This window comes from Narcine bancroftii, chromosome 6 (assembly GCF_036971445.1).
Source record: "Narcine bancroftii isolate sNarBan1 chromosome 6, sNarBan1.hap1, whole genome shotgun sequence".
Classification (NCBI taxonomy): domain Eukaryota; kingdom Metazoa; phylum Chordata; class Chondrichthyes; order Torpediniformes; family Narcinidae; genus Narcine; species Narcine bancroftii.
In genome coordinates, this window is record NC_091474.1 from 246,157,160 (window position 1) to 246,181,624 (window position 24,465).

At 43.4% G+C, this 24,465-nt stretch overlaps 1 protein-coding gene across 2 annotated transcripts in view; it reads left to right on the forward strand.

Moving 5' to 3' along the window:
- Positions 1-24,465, forward strand: part of LOC138737212 (inactive tyrosine-protein kinase 7-like) — a 315,556-nt gene that overhangs the window by 247,923 nt on the left and 43,168 nt on the right. For both annotated transcript variants that reach the window (XM_069887883.1, XM_069887885.1), the window contains 5 exons: positions 1,936-2,055; positions 12,805-12,951; positions 23,000-23,150; positions 23,572-23,699; positions 23,815-24,015. In XM_069887883.1, coding sequence (XP_069743984.1) covers positions 1,936-2,055; positions 12,805-12,951; positions 23,000-23,150; positions 23,572-23,699; positions 23,815-24,015 — 747 coding nt within the window. The remainder of the gene's footprint in view (positions 1-1,935; positions 2,056-12,804; positions 12,952-22,999; positions 23,151-23,571; positions 23,700-23,814; positions 24,016-24,465) is intronic.

The following is a 24,465-nucleotide window of genomic DNA, read 5'->3' on the forward strand; positions in this document are numbered from 1 at the left end:
CTGCGGCCAGCATGAACTCCCACGAGAAGTGACTGCCTCTAAACTGTAGCTTGGCCCTACACATGCTGCTGTTGTTGGCCTGTAGACTGACATTGCCAGCCTGACAGCCTGTTTGCCTGCATCTATTGTCCAAAACTGTCAGGGCATTATGCTGACCTCCGCTCCTGTATCCACCAAATATCGACTACTGGAAAGGCGAGCCCATGTGTGCAGGAGGCTCTCTCGATGCCCTTTTCACTTCCCTGGAACTCGCATGGTGACTGTCATTGGTGGGCCTCGGCACCCCATCTTTGGTGGTAGAAGCACCATCTCTCCTTGGACTCATCCCTGCCACTCCTTCCCAGGGCCTGCCTTGGTCTGGTTGCGAGAATTTGTGACAAGCCCCATGATAGCCGAGCACTTCTGCTTCTGCTTCCGCAGAATATCTGCCCGTGCTGCGACTTTTTGGGGGTCGCCGAAATCCATGTCAGCCAGGATGTCCTCGGGCAGCTGCTCCAAGAACGCCAACTCGAACATGATGCAGGGCTCGTGGTCTTGCAGGAGGGCAAGCATCTCATTCATGAGCACTGATGGGGATCTGTCCCCTACCTCATCCAGGTGCAGCAGTTGTACCCCTCTCTCTTGCAAGTGTCATCAATGAGAGCGGCCTCCCAGGGAGGAGCAGGACCTTGGGTTCACTGATGTTCCGTCCCCTCCCCTTCCCTCTCTCCCTCCTCTGCACACCGGAGCTTCCAACGCCAACTTCAAACTCTCCCCTTGGCTTACTACTGCACATGCGCACCTGACTCCTCTAGATTTGGAGTTGGGACTTGGGTGTTGCCATTAGGAACTCTGCTGACTGGGAAGACAGGAGTCCCCCAACTCACCAGTCAGTGTTCCACCGGCCTGGGAAGACTCCCTGGGGATCAGCAGTGGCAGTTGGGAGGTCTCAGTGTTCAACGGCGGCAGAGGGGATGTCGGGGATCCGTGGCAGCGCTGGGGACATGTTGGGGATTGGCAACAACAGTGGGGACGTGTTGGGGATCGGCGGCAGCATTGCAGCCAGCATTGTTTTGGTGAAAATTAAACCTTATTTTATGCTTAAAAAGCCTTCCCTTGTTGTTTAAACATTGATACAAGTGATTTACTATTGCTACAGGGCTGCTTTTCAAAATTGTCCAGTTCTCCAAAATAAACATTGATCCAACATAGGCCCGATCCCAACTATTTTGGATAATCGAATTGTACTGTATCTTTAACTTTTTGTTTTAGGTCATTGGGCTCACATTCCCATTGTTCTGGGAAGTAATTTCCTGTGCAAACCAGGTGATTCACGATGCTGCAAGATTATATAATACAAACCAAACACCAAAGTGCCTGATAGTCTGACATATGGTCTCAAATTTGTATATTATCAGTATTTAGTTGTTTTTTCCATTATGTACATTTTTGTTTTAAAACATAACTCAAGATTTGCTTTTAACACAGATTGAAGCAGTTGTTTGAACGTTGTCTCTGTGGCCTGAATTGGCTTGGTGACTGGAAGGATACTTCACACCTTCCTAGCCCCACATTTTTTTTCCTTTCTTACCAACATGCCATGGTTGCGGGAATTTGAATGAGCAGACTGAACTATTCGTTGATGATCAATTGAGCCATGGAGCCCTCAATGTCAGGACTCGTGAGAAAAAAATTGCCTTTTAATTTTTGTTTTGCACTGAAATCATCTTTGTGTCACCCATCTCCATTTTGGCTGTCATTACTGAACTCAGCAGAGATTAAAAATCTGGCTTGTGGCTCAGGTGTGTGTCATGAGTTGGAAATCATTGCACTAACCAGTGGAAGCTTACTAAAAATTTATTTTTCTTCTCTCACCTACTATCATTATCTATCATCTGTTCCAGTACCCAAAATTCCATACTAATAGCTTGCAACTCTTTGTGTTCCATGTTGCAGAGAAGTTGAAGTTCACACCAACCCCACAGCAACAGCAATGTATGGAGCTGAACAAGGATATGACAATCCAGTGCTCTGCAACAGGTCGTGAGAAGCCGGTCATCAGATGGAGCAAAAGTGGTAAGAGCTCCAAAATGGATTTATAGCCAGAACACTTTTTTAAGTTAACAAGATTATTACAGGCGTTCATAAGATGGACAGCCTGCTCCTTTTTCTGAGAGTAGCAAACACCAAGGACATCTGTACAGGTGAGGGGAGAAAAGTTTAGGGGAGATGTCAGAGGTATTTTTTTTTAAAAACAAGTAGTGGGTGTAAAGGTTAAAACCTTGTGTTTTTGATTCTTAGTTAATTTTGTGCTTGTCTTTTTAAGAAAGACTATTGTTTGTCGTGTTTCCATAGTGACTATGACATAATATGTCATAATATCCACACAGGACAAGAGCTTGCATTTCTTTCTTCGACGAACCATGAAGGAGGTGGAAGCTCAAGATAATTTTCTTTGAATTCATCTTATTTGTCTTATTTCTTCCTGTAGAATCTATTTGAAGTTGAATATCGTTATATCTTTAAATGTAGCCGAATGCTTTGTTTAGTCATCGTTATGAAAATCTTAAGTTATGCAAAATGTTTATTTGTTTTATCAACAAATTAAAGCTACATAAAGCTGCATCTACAAAGTTTGGTTTATTGGATTAAAAAGATCGTAATTTGGAATATCGTCTTTATGTTTCCTTGAAGATGACACATTTTGAAATTAGGATATATTAGAATTTGGAAAGTGTCGTCTATAGTGGGTGCCTGAAATGTTTTGCTAGGAGTGGTGGATGGAGGCTGATAAAGTAGGATCATTTAAAATACTCTTAAGGTGCTTTCACACTGCCCCTGAAAGCCGGTATTTAATCACCTTTTTACCGTTTCACTTACCTGTGTGAACACAACCAACATGATATGGGGGGGCGGGGGGGTCATTTTCATCCTGGTACTTACCTGCCAAATATCAAAGCCAATGCATTTCACTTTGGCTCCAGTGTAAAAGGCTTACCCGCTGTCCTGGATGCTAATGCAGGTCCTGTCGCATTTTGCACCAGAATGCCAGGTTCCTATGTAAAAAGTCGCACTGAACTGGCTTTTCTTGGTTCACGTGAACGCTCTGATCTGACCCGACCCAGCTTTAAACATGGGTCATTGACACACCAATTTACTGGGATCTCAGTGTGAAACACCTTTAGACATAGATGCAAGAAAAGTAGAGGGTTACGGCTGTGAGGTAGGGAAGGTTTAGATTGTAGAATGCTTTTATAGGTCACAACAACATTATGGGCCAAAGGGCCTGTACTGTCTTGTAATCACAAGATCACAAGACAAAGGAACAGAAGTAGGCCACTTGGCCCATCGAGTCTGTTCCACGACTCTACCCTAAGCTGAACTATACTCACACTAGTTCCAATTGCCATCCTTTCCCCCATATCCCCTATGCCCCAACCAATTAGATACTTATCAATCTCCTGCTTAACCTATCCCAATGATCGGGCCTCTATCACTGTATGGCAATGAGTTCAATGACCCTCTGACTAAATAAGTTTTTTCTCATCTCTGTTTTAAATAGATAATTTCTAATTTTAAGACTGTGCCTTCTTGTCCTTGATTCGCCCACCCAGGGGAACATCTTATTTACATCCACTCTGTTAAAACCTTTCAAAATTCAAAATGTTTCTACAAGATCCCCTCTCATTCTCCTATACTCCAATGAATACAATACAAGAGCTGCCAAATGTTCCTCATACATTAGCCCCTGTATTTCAGGAATCATCCTAGTAAATCTCCTCTGCACCCTCTCCTACAACATCACTTCCTTTCGAAGATAGGGGACCCAAAACTACACACAGTACTCCAAATGAGGTCTCACCAGTGCCGCATCGAGCCTCATCAACACCTCTTTACTCTTATACACTATTCCTTTTTAAATGAATGCCAACATAGATTCACTTTCTTCATTACCAGTCATTAACTTTTAGGTTTCCCTGCACGAGGACGTTCAGGTCCCTTTGCACTTGTAAGGTTTGAATTTTCTCCCCATCCAATAGTACCCTGCCTGTTTATTTCCACTGCAAAAATGTAGAACCGTACATTTCTCAACAATCTGTGTTCTGTTACTTTACAAAATATTGAAAACTATTGTACTACCAATGACTAATTATTCTTCAGCAAATCGTGAGTTACATTGTCATTGAGTTACATACATTTATAGTGTCTCCAAACAGAGGATCTTTATAAACTTCCTGTCCTTTTGCTGCAGATGTTCCTTTCTCACTTTGACAGCAGCTACCGGTTTTTGGATCTACGTCGCGGCTATTGTGTTCCATAAAAGTGGCCCAGGGTTCCAACACCATTTCTTTCTTCCCAGAAAATCCTTGGTCTCTTTGCTCAACACTTTATAGAATAGAGTTTGTTAACTTGGCTTCAAACACCAGTGAATTTGGAATTTCTAAGATTGGGCCATTTGCCTTTTGAGGTTCAGTTTGCTAGGGTTGAGATATTTCAAGAAGGTTGCTACTTTACTATGGAGCAAAACACAAAAGTCTACAGACACTCTGATTTCCAGTAAAAACACATGCTGGAGGAACTCAGCAGGTCGTGCAGCGTCCCGAGGAGGTAAAGATATTTAACTGACGTTTTGGGCCTGAGCCCTTTAAGGTATAACGCTGCATGACCTGCTGAATTCCTCCAGCATTTTTGTGTTTTTGCTAATTTATTATTTTTGAATTTACTGTTTTATGTTCTCAAAATAACTTGCTGATTTACTCTATCACTGGTTGACCTTCGGTGACTGATGCCAGTTCCATTGTTTTGCTCTTGGAAAGGTTCTCTCTCTCCTCACCCTGTGGTGTGCATGACATAATCGTTGTTCTTTCATTGTGTGAGACTGAGAGGAAGAGTGTGCACTTTGATACATTGATTAGCATTCCTACTTTTCCCTCCAGAGACTGTTTCCTGACCTCCACTGATAGCTTTGTAGAATTTGTGTGTTCTCCTTGTAACATCATAGCTTTCCTCAAGGTTCTCTGCTCTCCCTCCCGCCCCCCCCCCCCACCCCACACTTCCATGTCATGAAGTGGAGGTGAGTGATAATGAATTGGCCACTACAATTTGTCCCCTCATATAAATGGGTGTCAGGAGAATTAGAGCCTGGAACAGTGACGGGAAATGTGAGAGGAAAAATAGGATGAATGTGGATGAGTTATTGGTGGCTGACATGGGCCAAAAATCTGGCATCTAAGCTGTGACTTGTTAAACCTGTCCTCCTCCAATGTTTGTTCCAAGGCAGTTCCTGAAATTTTGTTCGTATTGGTCAATTTTGAGTCATACTGGTTTAGATTATAGTTGACTGTCCCAAACAAATATCTGTAATTTGTTTTTATTTCCTGTTAGGTTTTGAAGTTTCATTCATAGCTTGGATGTGACTAATGGTTTCTGGGCCACTTAAGTTCAACTATCTCAGTTGCTTAGCAAAGAAAAGTGACCCTTAAAGTTATGGAACCCTTCCCTGTAACAGCAGTCTAGTTGGTTTCTTCTGTACTTCTCTCCTACCAACTGTATAAAAAGCATAAAATGTTTAGGAATTCTCTCAATGGGCACCCCCCTCCCACACCAGGGAATGGCTGATTATCTGCACACATTTGCTTCTAACAAGGCTTGTTGGCTGGCCACTAGGACAAAGTATCATCCTGAAGTTTCCCCTGCAGTCCTCGTGTGTTTGGGTCAATCTTTCTTGAACTACTGCTTCATCGAATCACAGACCATTTGTATATTTTGGCCTGTTGTGTATGGGCTGGTCGAGAAACCGACAGCCAAATCTAACCTGCAGGGATAGAACAATACAGCTCAGTACAGGGCCTTCGGCCCTCGATGTTGTGCTGAACCATATATTCCCTCCTAAAATAAGTAATAAACCCTCCCTATCCCATAACCCTCTATTTTTCTTTCATCGATGTGACTGACTAACAGTTTCAAATGCCCCCAATGTTTCAGCCTCCACCACACTCCCCAGCAAGGCATTCCAGGCACCCACAACTCTCTGTGTATTTAAAAAAAATCTTATTCCTGATGTCTCCCCTAAACTTCCCTCCCTTAACTTTGTACATATGTCCTCTGATGTTTCCTGCACTTGGAAACAAGTATTGGCTGTCCATCCTATCTATGCCTCTCATAATCTTATAGTGCTCTATCAAGTCTCCTCTCAACCTTCTATGCTCCAAAGTGAAAAGTCCCAGTTCTGCTAACCTTGCCTCATAAGACTTGTTTCCCAATCCAGACAGCATCCTGGTAAATCTCCTCAGCACCCTCTCCATAGCTTTCACATCCTTCCTATAATGAGATAACCAGAACTGAATACAATACTTGGGGTCTTAACAAAAATTTGTAGAGTTGCATTATGACCTTTCTATTTCTGAATTAAATTCCCCTATTAATGAATCCCAACATCCCATAGGCTTTCTTAACTGTCCTATCAACCTGTGCAGCGACCTTGAGGGATGTATAGATATGAACTCCAAGGTCCCTCTGTTCATCCACACTCTTAAATAACTGACCATTAACCCTGTCCTCAGCCTTCTGGTTTCTCCTTCCAAAATGCACCACCTCACACTTAGCTGAATTAAAATCCATCTGCCACTTTTCTGCCCAACTCTGCATCCTATATATCCTCTCATAACCATCAACAGCTTTCATATTCATTCACAATTCCTCCAACCTTTGAGTCATCCACAAACTTACTGACCCATCCTTCTGCCTCTTCATCCAGGTCATTTATAAAAATCACAAAGAGCAGGGGTCTCAGAACAGATGCCTGCAGCACTCCACTAGTCACCGAGCTCCAGGCAGAATACTTTCCTTCCACTACTTTCTTCTCTGCTTTCTTCTTGCAAGCCAATTATTTATCCACACGGCCAATTTTCCACTGATCCCATGCCTCATGACTTTCTGGCTGAGTCGCTCGTGGGGGACCTTGTCAAATGTCTTTCTAAAATTCATGTAGACCACATCTACTGCCCTACCCTCAGCAATTTCTTTGGGGTCTTCCTCAAAAAACTCAATTAGACTCGTGAGGCACGACCTTCCCTTCACAAAGCCACACTGACTATCCTTTTTTTTTAAATATTTCACTTTTTGTTTTTTATCAATATAAAACAAATCACATTTCTTCAATATATTCAGATATCCACCAACTAACAAATTAGTAATGTTCCCCACAGCCGACCCCCCCCCCCACCCATACTGACTCTCCTTGAGTAGACTGTAGTTCTCCAAATACTTATAGATCCTAACCTGAAGAATCCTCTCCATTAATTTACAAACCACTGACATAAGACTCATTGGTCTGTAATTCCAAGGATTCTCCCTGTTACCTTTTTTATAACATTTTATTTAAGAATTTAAAAACCACATCCATACATACAAATTTAATGAAGGTATAAAAAGATAAAGTATATATGTGGTGTGTGTATGTATATAAACCTCCCCCCACCCCCCCCACCCACCAACCCTAGGTTAAATATAGATAGAAAAGAAAGGAAAAAGAAACTAGGAGAATAGCAAAAAGAATCATTATTCTCAATACAAACAATAATGGAGTTAAGGGTGGCAAAAGAACTGATAAGAAAAGAACTGATAAGAAAAGAACCTATGATAAAAGAAATATAAAAGTAAAAGAGGAAGAATTTAAAATTAGCTTACTTGCGATGATATTATAGTATATTTAACCGACCCAGATAAATCAATAAAAAGGTTATATACAAAATTGAAAGAATATGGGGTGATATCAGGATACAAGGTTAATATTGATAAAAGTGAAGTGATGCCAATGAATAAAGTTGATTATACAAAATGTAAAATGGAATCCCCTTTTAAATGAAAATCACAGGCAATACATTACCTAGGTGTCAGGATAGATAATAATTTGTATAAATTAAATTATCAACCAATAATAAAGAAAATACAGGAAGAATTGGAGAAATGGAAAGATTTACCACTAACTGGAATAGGGAGAGTAAACTGCATCAAGATGAATGTATTTCCATGGTTACAATACCTGTTCCAAATGCTACCAATTCCCTTAACAGGGGAATTTTTAATGAAATTAAATAAATGAATTAGAAAAGTTCCTATGGAAGGGTAAAAAAAATCAAGAGTGGCTTTGGAAAAATTAACATGGGTATTGTTATGAGCCCAAATGACCCCAAAACCCAGCAGCCATAGATATTCACCACGACAAATGGTTACTTAAACAAAAGTTGCTTTTAATTATCTTTAAACATGAAAACAGAATCAAACTTTAACTTATCTCTATTAACTTAACTAACCTAACTTCACCCCCTTCTAATTCTAAGCGCATGTGTGTGTAAATTTAAGAAAAGTTCTTTAGTTCACAGTTCAATCTCACTTCTCATTCTTCCAAGTTCACTGGTTGCAGGCAATTCTTATACAGGTACACAATCCTTTATCCGGAACCCTTGGGAGACAGTGTGTTCTGAATTTCAGATTTTTCTGGATTTCGGAAAGTCGGATTTAAGCCCACCCGACTTGTGCTGCCGTATCCATTCCCACCCCTTTCTAGTCGCCCTGCCGTCTCCACCCACCACCCCCCCTTGCCCTCCCGACTCGCACTGCTGGTCTCTCACGCTGCCGGTCTCCCCCTCTCGCCCGCCCAACTCGTGCTGCCGCCTCTCTCCCCTCTTGCCGGATTTTGGAGCTTTCCGGATTTTAGATGTCCGGATAAAGGATTGTGTACCTGTACTGTGCACAGAATTTAACATGTATAAAGTTCACCAGACGTTGGTGCTCAAAAGGTAAATGGTTACCGCTCAGGAACATTCTTGTAGGTTTGCAGAGAGAGATGTGTGGTTCCAGGATTTCCACAACTGAGGTACCACCATTAGTCAACTCAGTGTCTTGCTGATGAAACTTGCCCCATCAGGGTTCTCCAGATAATAACCTCTTTCTTTCAGGCTACCACAGAGTACCTTTCTGTTCTTCTCACTCCAAGAGAAACATCAGACAGGTAAACACTTCCAGCCATCCGCCACTCTGGAGCTTCTGTTTCAGTTCCAACAAGCTTCTCCTGGCTTGTTACAGTTTTCTGCGTCACACACAGTCAAAGACTCCCTTCTGTCTGTCTGTCTGTCTCTCTCTCTGTCAGATTCAAACTCCCAGCAGCATGTCCTTCTCTCTCTCACTTGCAAAACCCCTCCTTCTCCAGCAAACAACAGGAGTCAGTCTTCTGGTCCATCTTTTGTTTTAGGTAAGCAATAACCTCACAATGACCTCTGAGTGAGCACTTTGCAGAGAGGTCAAAAGCCTTGCAAAAAGGTCCAAAACAGACAACCTGGCTCTAGTTGTTCTTCCAAGACAATAGTCCATTCATTTCATGACATCATATCAATTAGCACCTAATTGTGAAATGTGGATAGCATTCCTCACAGTTCCTCTTCAGTACTGTGGATATGAATTCTCCAATATTTCAAATAAGATATGTTTTAAATTGTGTGGTATGTAACCTAATCCAATTTTACCAATTTATCTCTCAAAAACATTCCCAAATATTCCATCACAGTATATAAACAAGGAGGATTTCAGCTATAAAATTGCAAAAACTATTTTGAGAAAAGGTCCCTGAACATTTACTCTACAAAATATGAGAAACTGGTGCAACACAAAAATCTACCAATATTACATCATATACTAAAAACATGGAAAAGAATACATCTGGAGTGAAAGATGATAAATTATCAAATACCAAAAATGTTACTAATGCAAAACCCATTGATTACTTTTACAATAGACAATTTAATTTTTAAGGAATGGGCAAGAAAAGGAAACAACTTATTGACATTTGAACAGTTAAAAATAAATTTGGAATATCACATGGTACAATATTTTCATATTATCAGTTGTAAACTTGTTTAAAAGAAAAGTTGGGAATGAGTCTAAGATTACCTGAGAGTAGCTGCTATGAATTCTTAATTACAGATACTAGGATAGTAAAAAAAATTATCACAAACATGTATAGCAAATTGCAATACAAGGAAAATGATAAAGCAAATATATAAACCCAAACAAGGTTGGGAAAAAGATTTAAATGTACGAATAAAGAATGAAACATGGAAAGAACCATGTTCAGGGACCATGATTAATGCAATAAATACTTGGTTTCATATGATACATTACAGTTGGCTCCATAAACTATTTGTTACACCTCAAAAGTTAAAAGAATGGAATCCAGCAATATTGGACAAATGCTTCCATTGTAAACAAGAAATTGGAACAACATTACATGCAATTTGGACATGTAATAAAGTGAAAACTTTTTGGGAGGTCTTAAACTGCCAAAATGTTTGGCCTGGAAGTCAGCCTGAAGAAATCTGAGGTCCTCCATCAGCCAGCTCCCCACCATGACTACCAGCCCCCCTACATCTCCATCGGGCACATAGAACTCAAAACGGTCAACCAGTTTACCTACCTCGGCTGCACCATTTCATCTGATGCAAGGATCGACAACGAGATAGACAACAGACTCGCCAAGGCAAATTGCACCTTTGGAAGACTACACAAAAGAGTCTGGAAAAACAACCACCTGAAGCCGTTGTCATACCCACGCTCCTGTTCGGCTCCGAATCATGGGTCTTCTACCGGCATCACCTACGGCTCCTAGAACGCTTCCATCAGCGCTGTCTCCGCTCCATCCTCAACATTCATTGGAGTGACTTCATGACCAACATCAAAGTACTTGAGCTGGCAGAGTCCGCAAGCATCGAATCCACGCTGCTGAAGACCCAACTGCGCTGGGTGGGTCACGTCTCCAGAATGGAGGACCATCGCCTTCCCAAGATCATGTTATATGGCGAGCTCTCCACTGGCCACCAAGACAGAGGTGAACCAAAGAAGAGGTACAAGGACTGCTTAAAAAAATCTCTTGGTGCCTGCCACATTGACCACCGCCAGTGGGCTGATATCGCCTCCAATCGTGCATCTTGGCGCCTCACAGTTCAGCGGGCAGCAACCTCCTTTGAAGAAAACCGCAGAGCCCACCTCACTGATAAAAGACAAAGAAGGAAAAACCCAACACCCAATCCCAACCAACCAATTTTCCCTCGCAACTGCTGCAACTGTGCCTGCCTGTCCCGCATTGGACTTGTCAGTCACCAACGAGCCTACAGCAGACGTGGACATACCCCTCCATAAATCTTCGTCCGCGAAGCCAAGCCAAAGAAAAAGAAAATCTAATATTAAATAGATTTACAAAAAATAGGACACCAAAAGTCCCAAAATTCTTCCTGTTAAACAACATAAAAGATAAAGAATTACGTGTAAAATTAGATAGGGTTCAAAAAGGATTTATTACGATTGCACGCGCAGCAACAAAGTGTATAATGATAACTTGGAAAACAGAAGCAACCTTAAAAATACAACAATGATACATAGAAATGAACAAGTGTATTCCATTAGAAAAAAAATTCCTACAATCTAAAAGACAAATATGCTTTATTGGAACAAAATTAGGAACCATTGAGTATATGAGAAACTGCCAATTTCAGACCTCCATCTCTTGAAGTGATAAGTTACAACTATGAAAATAATTAAATATTAAATATTGGACAGCACGATTTCTTTTTCTTCTCTTTTGTGTTCTTCTATCGTTTATTATTTCTTCTTCCTTTTCTTTCATTCCTGCTTTAAATTATAGAGAGTGGGGGGAAGGGGGGAAAAAATGAAAATGTCACTGCGTATATTTTAATGCTGAATATTTGTATATATTACTGACGTGGTTCATGGTGAAGTACTAAATAAAAAATTATATTTAAAAAAAATAGAGTTAAGGGTTACCAATAGTTCGGGCCTTCAAGAATCCCTTACACCTTCAAACCAACATACTGTAAATATGAGCTCCATATGTTCAAGGAAAAATATTATCTTTTTTTTAAACAAGGGGGACTACATTTGCCATTCTCCAATCCTCCGGTACCTCTCCTGCAGCGAAAGAGGATTCAAAGATCATAGCTACTGCCCTAGCTATCTTTTCTCTCACTTCCCTTAGCAGCCTGCCTGATACATCACGTCTTGCCCTGGTGACTTATCCAATCTGATGTTTTTAAGAAGATCCAACACTTTCACTTCCTTAATCTTCACATTGTCCTGCAGACAGGCTGTTCGGATTTCAACCTCACCATGATCAAGGTCCTTTTCTCTTGTGAATGTTGATGCAAAGATTTCATTTAGGACCTCCCCAACTTTCTCTGCCTCCAGGAACGTTGCCTCCCTTATCCTTTAGCAGTCCCATCTTCATTCTTGTTATTCTTCTGTTCTTCAGATATGCATAAAATGCCTTGGGGTTCTCCTTAATTATACATACCTAGGCCTTCTCATGCCTCCTTAAAGCTCTCCTGTTTCCCTGCTTCCTTTATCTAATGTATGCTTGCTTCTTCCTCTTGTTGCCTGAAAAGTTCCCTTTTCCTACCATCTTTTCCTTGTCCCAGTGGGACAAACCTATCTTGAACCCTGCACAAGTGGTCCCTAAACTTCCTCCACATTACTTCTGTGCTTTATCCCTTAAACATCTGTTTCCAATTTATTTTGGCTAGTTCCTGCCTCATCCCTTCATAATTAGCACTTCCCCTTTTTGACTGTTTATATCCTTTTCCTTAGCTGTATTGAAGCTAAGGAAGTTGTGGTCACTCTCACTTCTTGTGACTCGACTACTCACCCTGTCAGTCAAATAAGCCTGACAAGCGTTTGCTTCCATTTTGTCTGCGCAGTGTTGGATTATGCCCTTTTTATTTCACATCAGAATAACTTCTCTTCCTTCTAATGATGCAGATGGCAGTCGTATATCCCCTCACGTTAGGCAAGAAGCTGGATTATTGCATTTCACCAATGTAACCAAAGATGATGCTGGACAATATACCTGCGTTGCATCAAACAGTCAAGGGAAAATCCGCGCATCCGTCCGCCTCATTGTTGCAGGTATGATGTTTTCAGGCATTGACCTGTTAAATTCAAGTCAAATTTAGTTTATTGCCACCTGGTTGTACAAGTACTACCCAACAAAACAGCATTTTCCGGTCCCCAGTGCAAAAACATGCAAACACACAATCAGAAATTACTCAAATACAGACAAATAATGCATAAATAAATATTGCTTTGTACTTAGGAGTCTCAGATGGTTAGTGGGAGCAGTTCCTTTGGTCATTCATCATTCTTACCTCCCTTGGGAAGAAGCTGTTCCTTAGCCTGGTCATGCTGGCTCTGATGCTCCTGTATCTCTTCCCTGATGGGAGCAACTGATGCTATGTGTAAGGTGAAAGAGGTCCTCAACGATCCCGGTAGAGCACGTCGATGGGGGAGGGGGTGGTGGGAGGGAGATTCTTGCCACTCTTATGGTCCTGTGCCTTGTCCTCCTATCCAATCCATTTCTCTTCAGCAACCATATCACACTGTGATACAATTGGTCAGGATGCTCTCGATGGAGCTTGTATAGAATGTTGACATAATGGTGCCCAATAGCCTTGCCCACTTCAGTCTTCCTGACAAGTGAGGAGATGTTGAGTGTCCTCAGTAGGTCACCAGTTAAGTGAACTGCAAAGAACTTGGTGCTCTCTGCTCTCTTCTCAGAGTTGTTGATGTGTAATGGAAGGTAGTCGTTCCTAGTCCTCTTGAAGTCTAGAATAATCTCTTTCAACTTGTCCACGTTGAGACTCAGGTTGTTCCTCTCACACCATTTCACGAGATTTTCCTGCACTTCCCTGCAGTGCAACACATAATTGTTGATGCTGATGAGGCCAACGACTGTTGGGTCATCTGCAAACTTAATGACACTGTTGGAGATGGATCTGGCGACGCAGTCAGTAGCATGAACCCTAAATTGATCAGCCCACTGAATTGAGCAGAGGTTCCAGCGAATCTTGACCAAACAAATGATCTTGTTTGGTGCCCAATGCTTTCCTGATGTAATTTGTTATTGAATTAACTCCACTGATTGAAGCCAGATGTGTTTGGGGCAAATAAAACATTAATATTTATAGGAAGTTGTGTACTTCAGGTTAATCTTCAGTAAACATGCGTTCATCATGAAAGAAAAATAGTAGATCAGACTGTTATTTACATGTGAAACATTGCAGATTGCTGTTGTTTAGAGATACCCAGGAGTGCTTGGACGTGAATCGCAAAAAGATAGCTTGCAGGTGCCACAAGTCATCAGGACGGCAAGTGAGATGTTGGAGGGATTGCATTTGAAACTGGGAGTTTCTGCTACCACTGTACAGGGTACCAGTAAGGCTGTACCTAGATTACTGTGTGTAGTTCTAGTCTCCTTACTTGAAGGATATACTGGCTTTGGATGTGTGTAGAGGAGGTTCACCAGGTTGATTCCAGAATTGAATGGGCTATAGTGTGAGGAGAAATTGAATAGCCTGGAACTATACTCATTGTAGTTCAGAAGGGTGAGAAGGGGGGAATAATATATATGATTAACATAGCAGTTAGCATGGCACTATTACAGTACCAGTGGCCCAGGTTCGAATCCGGAATTTGTACGTTCTCCCCGTGTCTGCTCTGGTTTCCTCCCACCCTCCAAAATGTACGAGGCTTTCGGTTAATTTGAGTGCAATTGGCTGGAATCGGCTTCTACTGTGTTGTAAATAAAATTGTAAAAAGGTATAAAAGGGAAGAGATAATAAAGAAGCAGAGAGGTTGTTTCAACTGGTGTGAGGCTAGAACTAGTGGACATAGCTTCAAGGTACTGGGGAAAGGAGGAACTGCTTCTCCCAGAGAGTAGTGAATCTTTGGAATTCTCTGCCCAAGCATCAGCTGAGGCTGCCTCATTGAATGTACACAAATTTTTGAAGAATTGGAGGATGAGGGGTTTTAAAATTAAGGGTTACGTAGAACAGGCCGGCAAGTCGAGCTGAGCCCATGGCTAAACGAGGCATACTTTTTACGAATGGTGGACCACAGAGCACACTCGACAGGCCAGATGGCCAACTCCTGCTTTTCTAGTCCTTTTGTTCTAATCTTTCACATATAAAGTGACAGTTTAAACAGTATCTGAATGAGGTGCCTCCTTGTCTTCACATTTTACAGTTTTAAATCAAAGGACACATCTTCCCATTGGTCTTTATGGCATGAAGGTATCTTGATTCTTGTGCACTGGATGGGTTTGGACAAAACAGGAAAAGTAGGGGAGGGGAAATGTGTGATGGGTGGGCTGAATGGTCTGTTGCTATAGAACTGGATTGAGCAGCTGAATAGTGTTGAATAAGTGAAGGCTGAATAGCCTCTTCCTGTCCTACTTGTTAAATTTAATAGATGGCCCAAATTACTGATAGATTTTAGGATATGAAGGAAATCAGTGAGGTGTTAGTAAATGCTACTGAGGTAAAAGATCAGCTATGATTTATATTTCAAATTTTTTTGCCATAATCTGCTACAAAACCAAATCCGGTACAGTAGCAGATGGGAAAGTTTAATGCCTTCTATGCCCTATTTGACCACAGTAACAGCAAGAACCATCTCTCCACATCCCCTGATGATCCTATCCTGCCTGTATCCGAGGACGAATATGTGCTGCCTTCAGGAGAGTGAATTTGAGGAAAGCATCTGGTCTGAACAGAGTACCTGGCCAAGTATTAAAAATCTGTGCTGACCAACTTATCAATGTATTCATGGATATTTTCAATTCACTCCAGCAGGGCATGGTACCCATCTCTTTCAAACAGGTGCCAATCATACTGGTACCCAAGACGAGTGCAGTAACCTGCCTTAATGACTATCGGCCAGTAGCACTTACATCAACAATGATGGTGCTTTGAAAAGCTGGTGTTGAAGTATATCAGCTCCTATCTGAGCAGGGACATGAATACGTTCCAGTTTGCCTATCATAGCAACCAGGTTATGGTGGATGCCATCTCAGTGGCTCGACACAAAGCCCTGGAACACCTGGACAGCAAAGATGCATTCATCAGGAAGCATCCTGTAGCTCTTTATCGTCTACAGTTCGGCAATTAACACCATCATCCCCTCAAAACAGATCAGCAAACTCCAAGACCTGGGACTCAATGCCCAACTGTGTAATAGGATCATGGATTTCCTCACCTCCAGACCATAATCAGTGAGAATTGGTAAGAACATCTCTTCCACAATCTCCATCAGTACCGGAGCACCACAGGGCTATGTTCTTAGTCCCCTGCTGTACTCACTTTACACCAACGATTGTGTGGCTCGGTATGACAGTAACACCATCTACAGATTTGTAGACGATACCATAGTAGTGGGTTGTACAAAGAAAGGCGATAAGTCACTGTACTGTAGGGAGCTTGAAAACTTGGCTGAATGGTGCACTGACAACAACCTTGGACTCAATGTCACCAAAACTAAGGAGTTGATTGTTGACTTCAGGAAGGGAAAACCATATCATGGCTAATGTGATTTATGGTGTGAAAAATAAAAAAATTAAAAAAAAAAAAAAAAGGAAGGGAAAACCAGAGGTATATGATCCAGTGATTATTTGAGGGATCAGAGGTGGAGAAGGTGAGACCAAGTTCTTGGGAGTCACTATCTTTGAGGATCTTTCCTTGACCCAGCACACCAATGGCATCATGAAGAAAGCACGTCAGTGCCCCTACTTCCTCAGAAGTTTGTGGTGGTTTGGTATGACACCAGAAACCCTGGCAAATTTCTACTTGTGTGCTGTTGATATGCCATAGGCAAAGACCAGACTTGTATCATACTATAGGGTTTTATTAACAGAAGAAGCCACCTCTACTGATCAGTGGGATAAGATGCACCATCTGTTATACTAGTAGGGTGGAGCCAATCTACAGTCATAACCAATAGCAAGCAGTCAGCAGAATACATTCACCACCCCCCCCTAAAATTAACCAATTTTAAGTAAAAGTAAAAAGGAAATCAAAAGGGTTAAAAGCACTACAGAAGAAAAGAGAAAATCAGTAGTCAAACAAAAATCTGAGAAATGCAGCAATTCAAACTTACCATAAGTAAGCCGTTGGGGCGGCCTTGAAACTCTCTGAAACCAGTGCAAAACAACTTGATGTGGCTCCTGTAAGCTTACAAGAGAAACTGCTTTTTCAGCAGATAAGAATTGATTAGTAGCAGGTATTGTTTGGGGTAAGTCTCCGTGTGTAACTGACTGAATTTCAGGAACAGAGAGATGCTGTTCTGAGGAGGGCAAAGGGAGACTAGTGGAAGTGGGAAAATGGTTAGAAGCTGTAGGCAGAACCCCTGGTGAAGCAAGGTCCCTAAGGGAAACAGTGTCTCGTCTCCCATCAGGAAAAGCAATATGAGCATATTGCGAGTTAGCATGAAACAGTTGTAGGCACTCAACTAAAGGGTCCACCTTGCTCTGTCTCACATGCTTTCTCAGTAAAACTTCTCCAGATCTAGAAAGCCAGGCTGGCAAGGTTGATCCAGTCTTCGACTTTTTGGGAAAAGAAAACAAATGCTGATGAGGCATTTCACTAGTTGATGTGCAAAGTAAAGTACAGATAGAGTTCAAAGCTTCAGGTAACACTTCTTGCCAGCGGCTGGCGGGGAGACCTTTTGACTGGAGTGCCATGGTAACAGCTTTCCAGATTGTACCATTGCTGCGTTCAACTTGCCCATTTCCCCGGGCACAGGGAGAGCAGCGGCGGCCCCGGCCCCGGTCCGGGCGAAGGGTAGACGGCGGCGGCCCCGATACGGGCAGGAGCAAGGGGGAGGCGGCGGCCCCAGTCCGGGCACAGGGAGAGCAGCGGCGGCCCCGGCCCCGGTCCGGGCGAAGGGTAGACGGCGGCGGCCCGATACGGGCAGGAGCAAGGGGGAGACGGCGGCCCCGGCCTCGGTCGAGTGAGGCAGACGGAGGCCCCGGTCCGGGCAGTATGGACCGACCTAGGAGGGGAGGCAGGCCCCTCCAGCCCGGGTAAGAAACCTGCATAGGAGAAGGCCACTCCGATATAAAACCTACGACCCAAGGACCTCGCTGCCACGTCCCAGCTTGCTTGGCCACGGCACACGAACCATGGGTGTAAAGGGTGGGGCCAGTACTGCGCGCACTGCACTCCACCTAAAAGCTCCTTTGCGCAGGCCCGAGGACAGGTCCACGTCCTCCCCCTCCACGTCCTCCCCCTCCACGTCCTCCCCCTCCACGTCCTCCCCCTCCACGTCCTCCCCCTCCACGTCCTCCCCCTCCACGTCCTCCCCCTCCACGTCCTCCCCCTCCACGTCCTCCCCCTCCACGTCCTCCCCCTCCACGTCCTCCCCCTCCACGTCCTCCCCCTCCACGTCCTCCCCCTCCACGTCCTCCCCCTCCACGTCCTCCCCCTCAAAAGATGCTCACAAACTCAAGCTAGCATGCTGGAACATCAGAACCATGCTAGATAAGACTGACAGCCATCGACCTGAACGTCGGTCTGCCCTCATTGCACATGAACTCCTCAGACTTGACATCGACATAGCCGCTCTCAGTGAAGTCCGCCTGGCAGATGTAGGCAGCTTCCAAGAACGCGGCGCGGGCTACACACTCTACTGGTCTGGCAAGCCTTCGGATGAACGACGCCTATCTGGTGTAGGCTTCATGGTCAAGAGCTTCATTGCCTCCAAACTCGAAAACCTTCCGACAGGCCTCTCGGACCGAATCATGTCCATGCGACTCCCACTTCAAAACAAGCGTCACATCACCCTCATCAGTGTCTATGCTCCAACCCTCCAGGCGGAACCAGCAGAAAAGAACAAGTTCTACACCGACCTGCGCAACCTCATCCAACGTACCCCTACAGCCGACAAGGTTGTCATCCTGGGCGACTTCAACGCTCGTGTCGGCAAAGACTCAGAAACCTGGCCAGGAATCCTGGGCAAGCATGGCGTCGGCAAGTGCAACGACAATGGGCGCCTCCTGTTGGAGCTCTGCGCAGAACAGCGGCTTGTCATTACAAACACCCTTTTTCAGCAGAGGGACAGCCTTAAGACCACCTGGATGCATCCCCGATCCAAACACTGGCACCTCCTGGACTACATCCTGGTGCGAGAAAGTGACAAACAAAAAAAACAACTGGTAGTATGACTTGTGGCAATACCTCTGTCAAGAAGATATTGCCGAAGCTCCGAGCTCATAAAAGCCGAACCTCTGTCACTATCAATGAAATTTGGATAACCAAAAATACTAAAAATGGAATCAAGATATTTAATTACAGAACCAGCAGAAACATTAGTACAAGGGATAGCGAAAGGGAAACGAGAGAATTCATCAATAACACTAAGAAAGTAAACGTGTCTAATATTTGAAGGCAGTGGTCCTTTAAAATCTACACTTTAAAATCGACGTTCAAAGGGTCTAGAAGCTTTGATCAATGAGGAAGGTGAGGGTTTGTAAAAAGGAGCTTTGCATTCAGCACAAACAGGGCATCATCCAGTTAGGGTACTCACATCCTCTACTGTATAGGGCAGATTGAGAGATTTCACACAGGGATAAAGTCTGGTGACCCCCCAGGTGGCACAGTTCTTCATGAAGAACTTTTAATCTGTCTAACTGCAGACTCGCACAAGATGCACGAGAGAGAGAGCATCTGGGGGATCATTGAAATTTCCTGGACGATAGAGTATGTCATAGTCATAAGTAGAAAGTTCGATGCACCATCTCATAATCTTATCATTTTTAATCTTGCTTTTCAATTTAGTGTTGAACATGAAGGCAACAGATTTCTGATTAGTTAACAAGGTGAACTTCCTGCCAGCAAAGAAGTGTCTCCAGCAGCAGATAGCTTGTGCTTCCTTTTCAATGGATGAGTGTTTTAATTCTGGCGAGAAAAGAAGACTATAGGTTTGCCAGCTTGATTTAGTGTGGCAGCTAGAGCAAAATCAGATGCATCCGATACCACTTGGAAAGTTAAATCCTCATCAATTGCAGACATGGAGGCCTTAGCTATATCTTGCTTAATGTTTTTAAAAGCTCAGAGAACCTCATCATTCAGAGGAAAATTGGTGGTTTTAAAAAGTGGTCGTGCTTTGTCTGCATAATGTGGTACCCACTGAGTGTAGTAGGAGAAAAATCCTAAGCAACGCTTGAGGGCCTTTTGCTTTGTGAAGGGGGGGGGCAGCTCCATGAGTGGTCACATTCTCTCAGGGTCTGGACTAATTTCTCCCTTACTTACTATGTAGCCTAATATTGGCAGTTGCTTTGTGCGGTACACACACTTGTCATTATTTAGAGTTAAACGCAAGGATTTGGCAACTTGGAGGAACCGTTGCAAATTTCGATCATGATCATTCGTGTCTTTGCCACAGACGGTAACATTGTTCAGGTAAGGAAAAGTGGCCTGCAACTTATAGGTGTCCACTAACTTATCCATTTCTCTTTGAAAAACTGATACTCCGTTAGTGACGCCAAAAGGAATTCTCTTAAACTGGAAGAGTTTACGATCTGCCTCAAAAGCAGTGAACTGCCTTTTATCCTTAAGGATGGGAACCTGGTGGTAAGCTGATTTCAGATCAGTAGTAGAGTACATCTCATATTGAGCAATTTGAGTAATCATGTCTGAAATGCGAGACAGGGGGGTAAGCGTCTTGTTGAGTGAATCTGTTTATAGTTTGGCTGTAATCTATGACCATTCTAGGTTTTGCGCCGTTTCTGACCATTACTACTTGAGCGCGCCAAGGACTTGTGATGTGCTCGATGATGTTTTCCTTTAACAAGTTCTGAACCTCGTCTTTATTAAAGAGTTTGTCTTCTTTGCTGTAGCGTCTACTTTTTGTAGCTATAGGCTTACAATCCGAGGTCAAATTAGTTAAGAGACAAGGGGGTATAATTTTTAATGTAGACAAACCACAAAACTTCTTTGGCGAGACGGTGATGGATGGCAAGGGGCCATTAAACGCCAGTATGATACTTTTCATTTCTCATTGGATGTCTAGACCCAGAAGCATTGGAGCACATAGGCCGGGGAGTACAGAAATCTTGAAATCAGAATACTCATTGTCATGTATTTTAAATTAATTTTGCAATAACTTGTCGTATCTTGTTCTAGTCCTGAGCAAGCCATTGTGATTGTGTGCTGAGATGGGTATAACTCAAGATTTAGAGCTCTAGCGATAGAAGGGTGGATGTAACTCTGTACTGCCCGAATCAAATAAACAGTTAATAGGCTGCCCATTTATCTCCATTTTCATTGTGGACGGCTGCAGGTCGTAGGATTTATCTTGGTTTACCTTCATGGATGCCAGGATTGGATCCCCTTCTGGCATTGGCATATAGGGCCTTGCCTCGTCACTGGTTGATCCACTGGACGATTCAGAAGAAGTCAAAGAAGCTGAGGTCGGATTTGATGAGTCATTGACTCTCCAGCTCAGCGTTGTGGCGTTATGACGACGACTTTGCTTAGTATCAGCGCTTGAGTGCTGCTTACCCTTCTCCTTCTTCTTCTGCTTGCCACAAGTTCCAGGTGTCAACACTCTAGGTCGGCAAGCTCTGGCCCAATGGCCCTTCTTCCCACAGTTTGCGCAGGTATCTTGGCATGCAGGGCACCAGTTCCAGGCATGTAGAGCCAAGCCACAGAAGTAACATTTCGGGGACCGGCTTTTGCGTCGCGGTTTTGTCGAGCTCAGTAGTGAGTCTTCACTACAGGTCGATCTGAGGGGTGCTACTTCGGCATTTCTCCCTTGCTCAAATGCTTTCGCCCCTTGTAACGCCGTTTGGAGCAACTTCGCTTGTTGCAGAGCCGCATTAAAAGTCAAGCCCGGAGTCTCCAGTAGACGTTATCTAACGTATCCGGATTCCAGACCGCTTATGAACGCGTCTAACATCAGGGACTCACGGCAGCGCAGACACAGTCCCTGGATAGCCCCTTCAGGGTGAGCACGAAAACATCTACGCTCTCACCTGCTTGTTGCTTCCGAATGTGAAGTTGGTGTCTTACGTACAGGGTGTTCTGAGACATATCACAGTAGGCTTTAAGGAAATTCACTACGGTCTGGTAGCCAGCTACCTCTGTGACCACAGACGTCTCCAAGGAGAGCCATGGAATGGTCCATCTTCTCTGCGTCTTACACAACATTGTTCTTTCGCATGTACTCTTCAAAGCATTGGAGCGTGGTGGAACTTTTCTTCGGCTCAGGTGACATCGTGATCTGTCTCAAGTCTTTCAGGTTTCGGGGAAGTATCCATGATTTTTCTTCTGTTAATAAAATTGATATGCCATAGGCAAAGACCAGACTTGTATCATACTTATAGGCTTTTATTAACAGAAGAAGCCACCTCTACTGGTCAGTGGGATACGTTACACCATCTGTTATACCAGTAGGGTGGAGCTAATCTACAGTTATAACCAATAGCAAGCAGTCAGCATAATACATTACATCACAACAGCTGGAAAGTGTGCTGACCAGCTGCATCACGGTTTGATCTGGGGATACCATTACCCCTGAGCGTAAAGCCCTCCAAAAGGTAGTGGACGCAGCCCAGGACATCACAGGCCAAAACCTCCCCACTACAGAGAAAACTGCCGTTGGAGAGCAGCAGCGATCATCAAGCACTTTTACCACCCAGCTTGTCCTCTGTTCTCGCTGCTGCCACCATCAGTTTCCTCAATAACAAGCTCAATCAGGAGCTCATTGTGCACTTTATTAATTTTTTTATTGTATTGCTCATTCAATTTGTTTCCATTTGTTATCTGTTTACAGTTATTTATTTGTTTACGTCTGTACATTGTATACATTTTTTGTTGCTCCACCAATCAGTGGTAATTCTTCCTCACCTGCAGAAAAATAATCTCAGGGTTGTATGTGATGTCATCTATGTACTCTGATAACAAATCTGGAATCTAATCTGAATCAAACATCCAGTCGCTATATCCCACCTTGATTCTCTGGAACTTGAAGTCCTGGAGGTACTTGGTGACAAAAAGAGAACCAATGACTTGCTTGTGAAATGAGTCTAAATGAGAAGGGGGTGGGTGGTAAAGGAACAGTGGCTTGCAACCCACATCCCTTCCCATTCCTGTCCACCACACATCTCTGTGTCTTTCCCCAGTCTTGCCAAAGTTTAAGATGGAGCCCGAGAACACAACCGTATACCAGGGATACATGACAGTGCTAAACTGTCAAGCCACGGGGGAGCCACGACCCAGCATTCATTGGAAAGTGAAAGAGAAGATCTTGGACTCCAGCAAGGGCTCCCAAAGGTATGATGTGCTCCACTACTAATGCAGGCAATGTGAACCAACTTGCCAGTTTGGCACACAAGCAGGCTGGCAGTGTTGTCTTAAACACTAACCTCTCAACCAGCCTTGACCGAGTCATCCAATTCCTCTCCCCCATCACTTCTTTGCCTTCTTCTTTTCTGCCTTCCCACCTTTTCCACCTATGACCTCCTGTCTATGGGGGTGTGGTCCTCCCCCAACCATTTTATTCAGGCGTCTGCCTGCTTTTTGCTCAGAACTTGACAAAGGGCTCAGGCCTAAAATGATGGTGATGTATCTTTGTGACATGAAGAATGCTGCATGACCTGCTGAGTTTCTCATTGTGTTTTAAATTACAATCATGACAGACTTTCTTGTTTAACTTGATTCTTTTAATCGTGTGTTCCCGAATATTTTATCACAGAGTTCGGAAAGCGGAGAATGGTTCATTGATAATCTATGACGTCAATGCGGAGGATACAGGGAAGTACACGTGCATTGCTGGCAACAATTGCAACATCCAGCACAGGGATGCTTTCCTTTACGTTGTCGGTGTGTATTGACGATGATCTGCACAGTTATCACCACTTCAGACTTGCGTGTGAATTGCAAGTATTGTACAAAATCCGAACTTTGCTTTGTGACCTCTCTTTGCATATTCCTGCAGAAAAGCCAGCTGCTCACGGGGACAACGACAAGCAGCATACTCCGTACAAGATGATTCAGACGATTGGCCTGTCTGTTGGAGCTGCAGTTGCCTACATTATCAATGTGCTGGGTCTCATGTTCTACTGCAAAAAGCGACGCAAGGCTAAGCGGCTGCACAAGGGACCAGAGGGGGAAGAGCCTGAAATGGAAGTGCTGAATGGTAAGATGCATGTTCACCACCTACCTTCAGTAAGTGAGATGCTGTGTAAAAATCAAAAACTGCAGAGCATTAAATCTAAAATCAAAGCAGAAAATGCTGGAAATATTGCAGGTCTAGCACCATCTGAAGGAAGAGAAACGTTTCACACGAGGACAGAAATCCTTTGGTAGAACAGAGAGCAAAAACAAGTTGGTTTTATTTAAAGAGAAGGTGAGGAATGGATTCCTGTAGCAAGAGGAAGGATAATTTGTGATTCTGGTCTGATCTTATTAAATGTGAAGTTGTGACATTAGCAGATGTTGTGTTGGGAAGAGTATAAGGTTCGGTGGATTCACAGAGAGACGAGTCTGGACACAAGTGTTACAATCACGCATAATTTTTATTAACACATGGGAAACAAACAGGGGAGAACATTAATTGGTACTTGACCACTATTTCACTTAAGCGTTG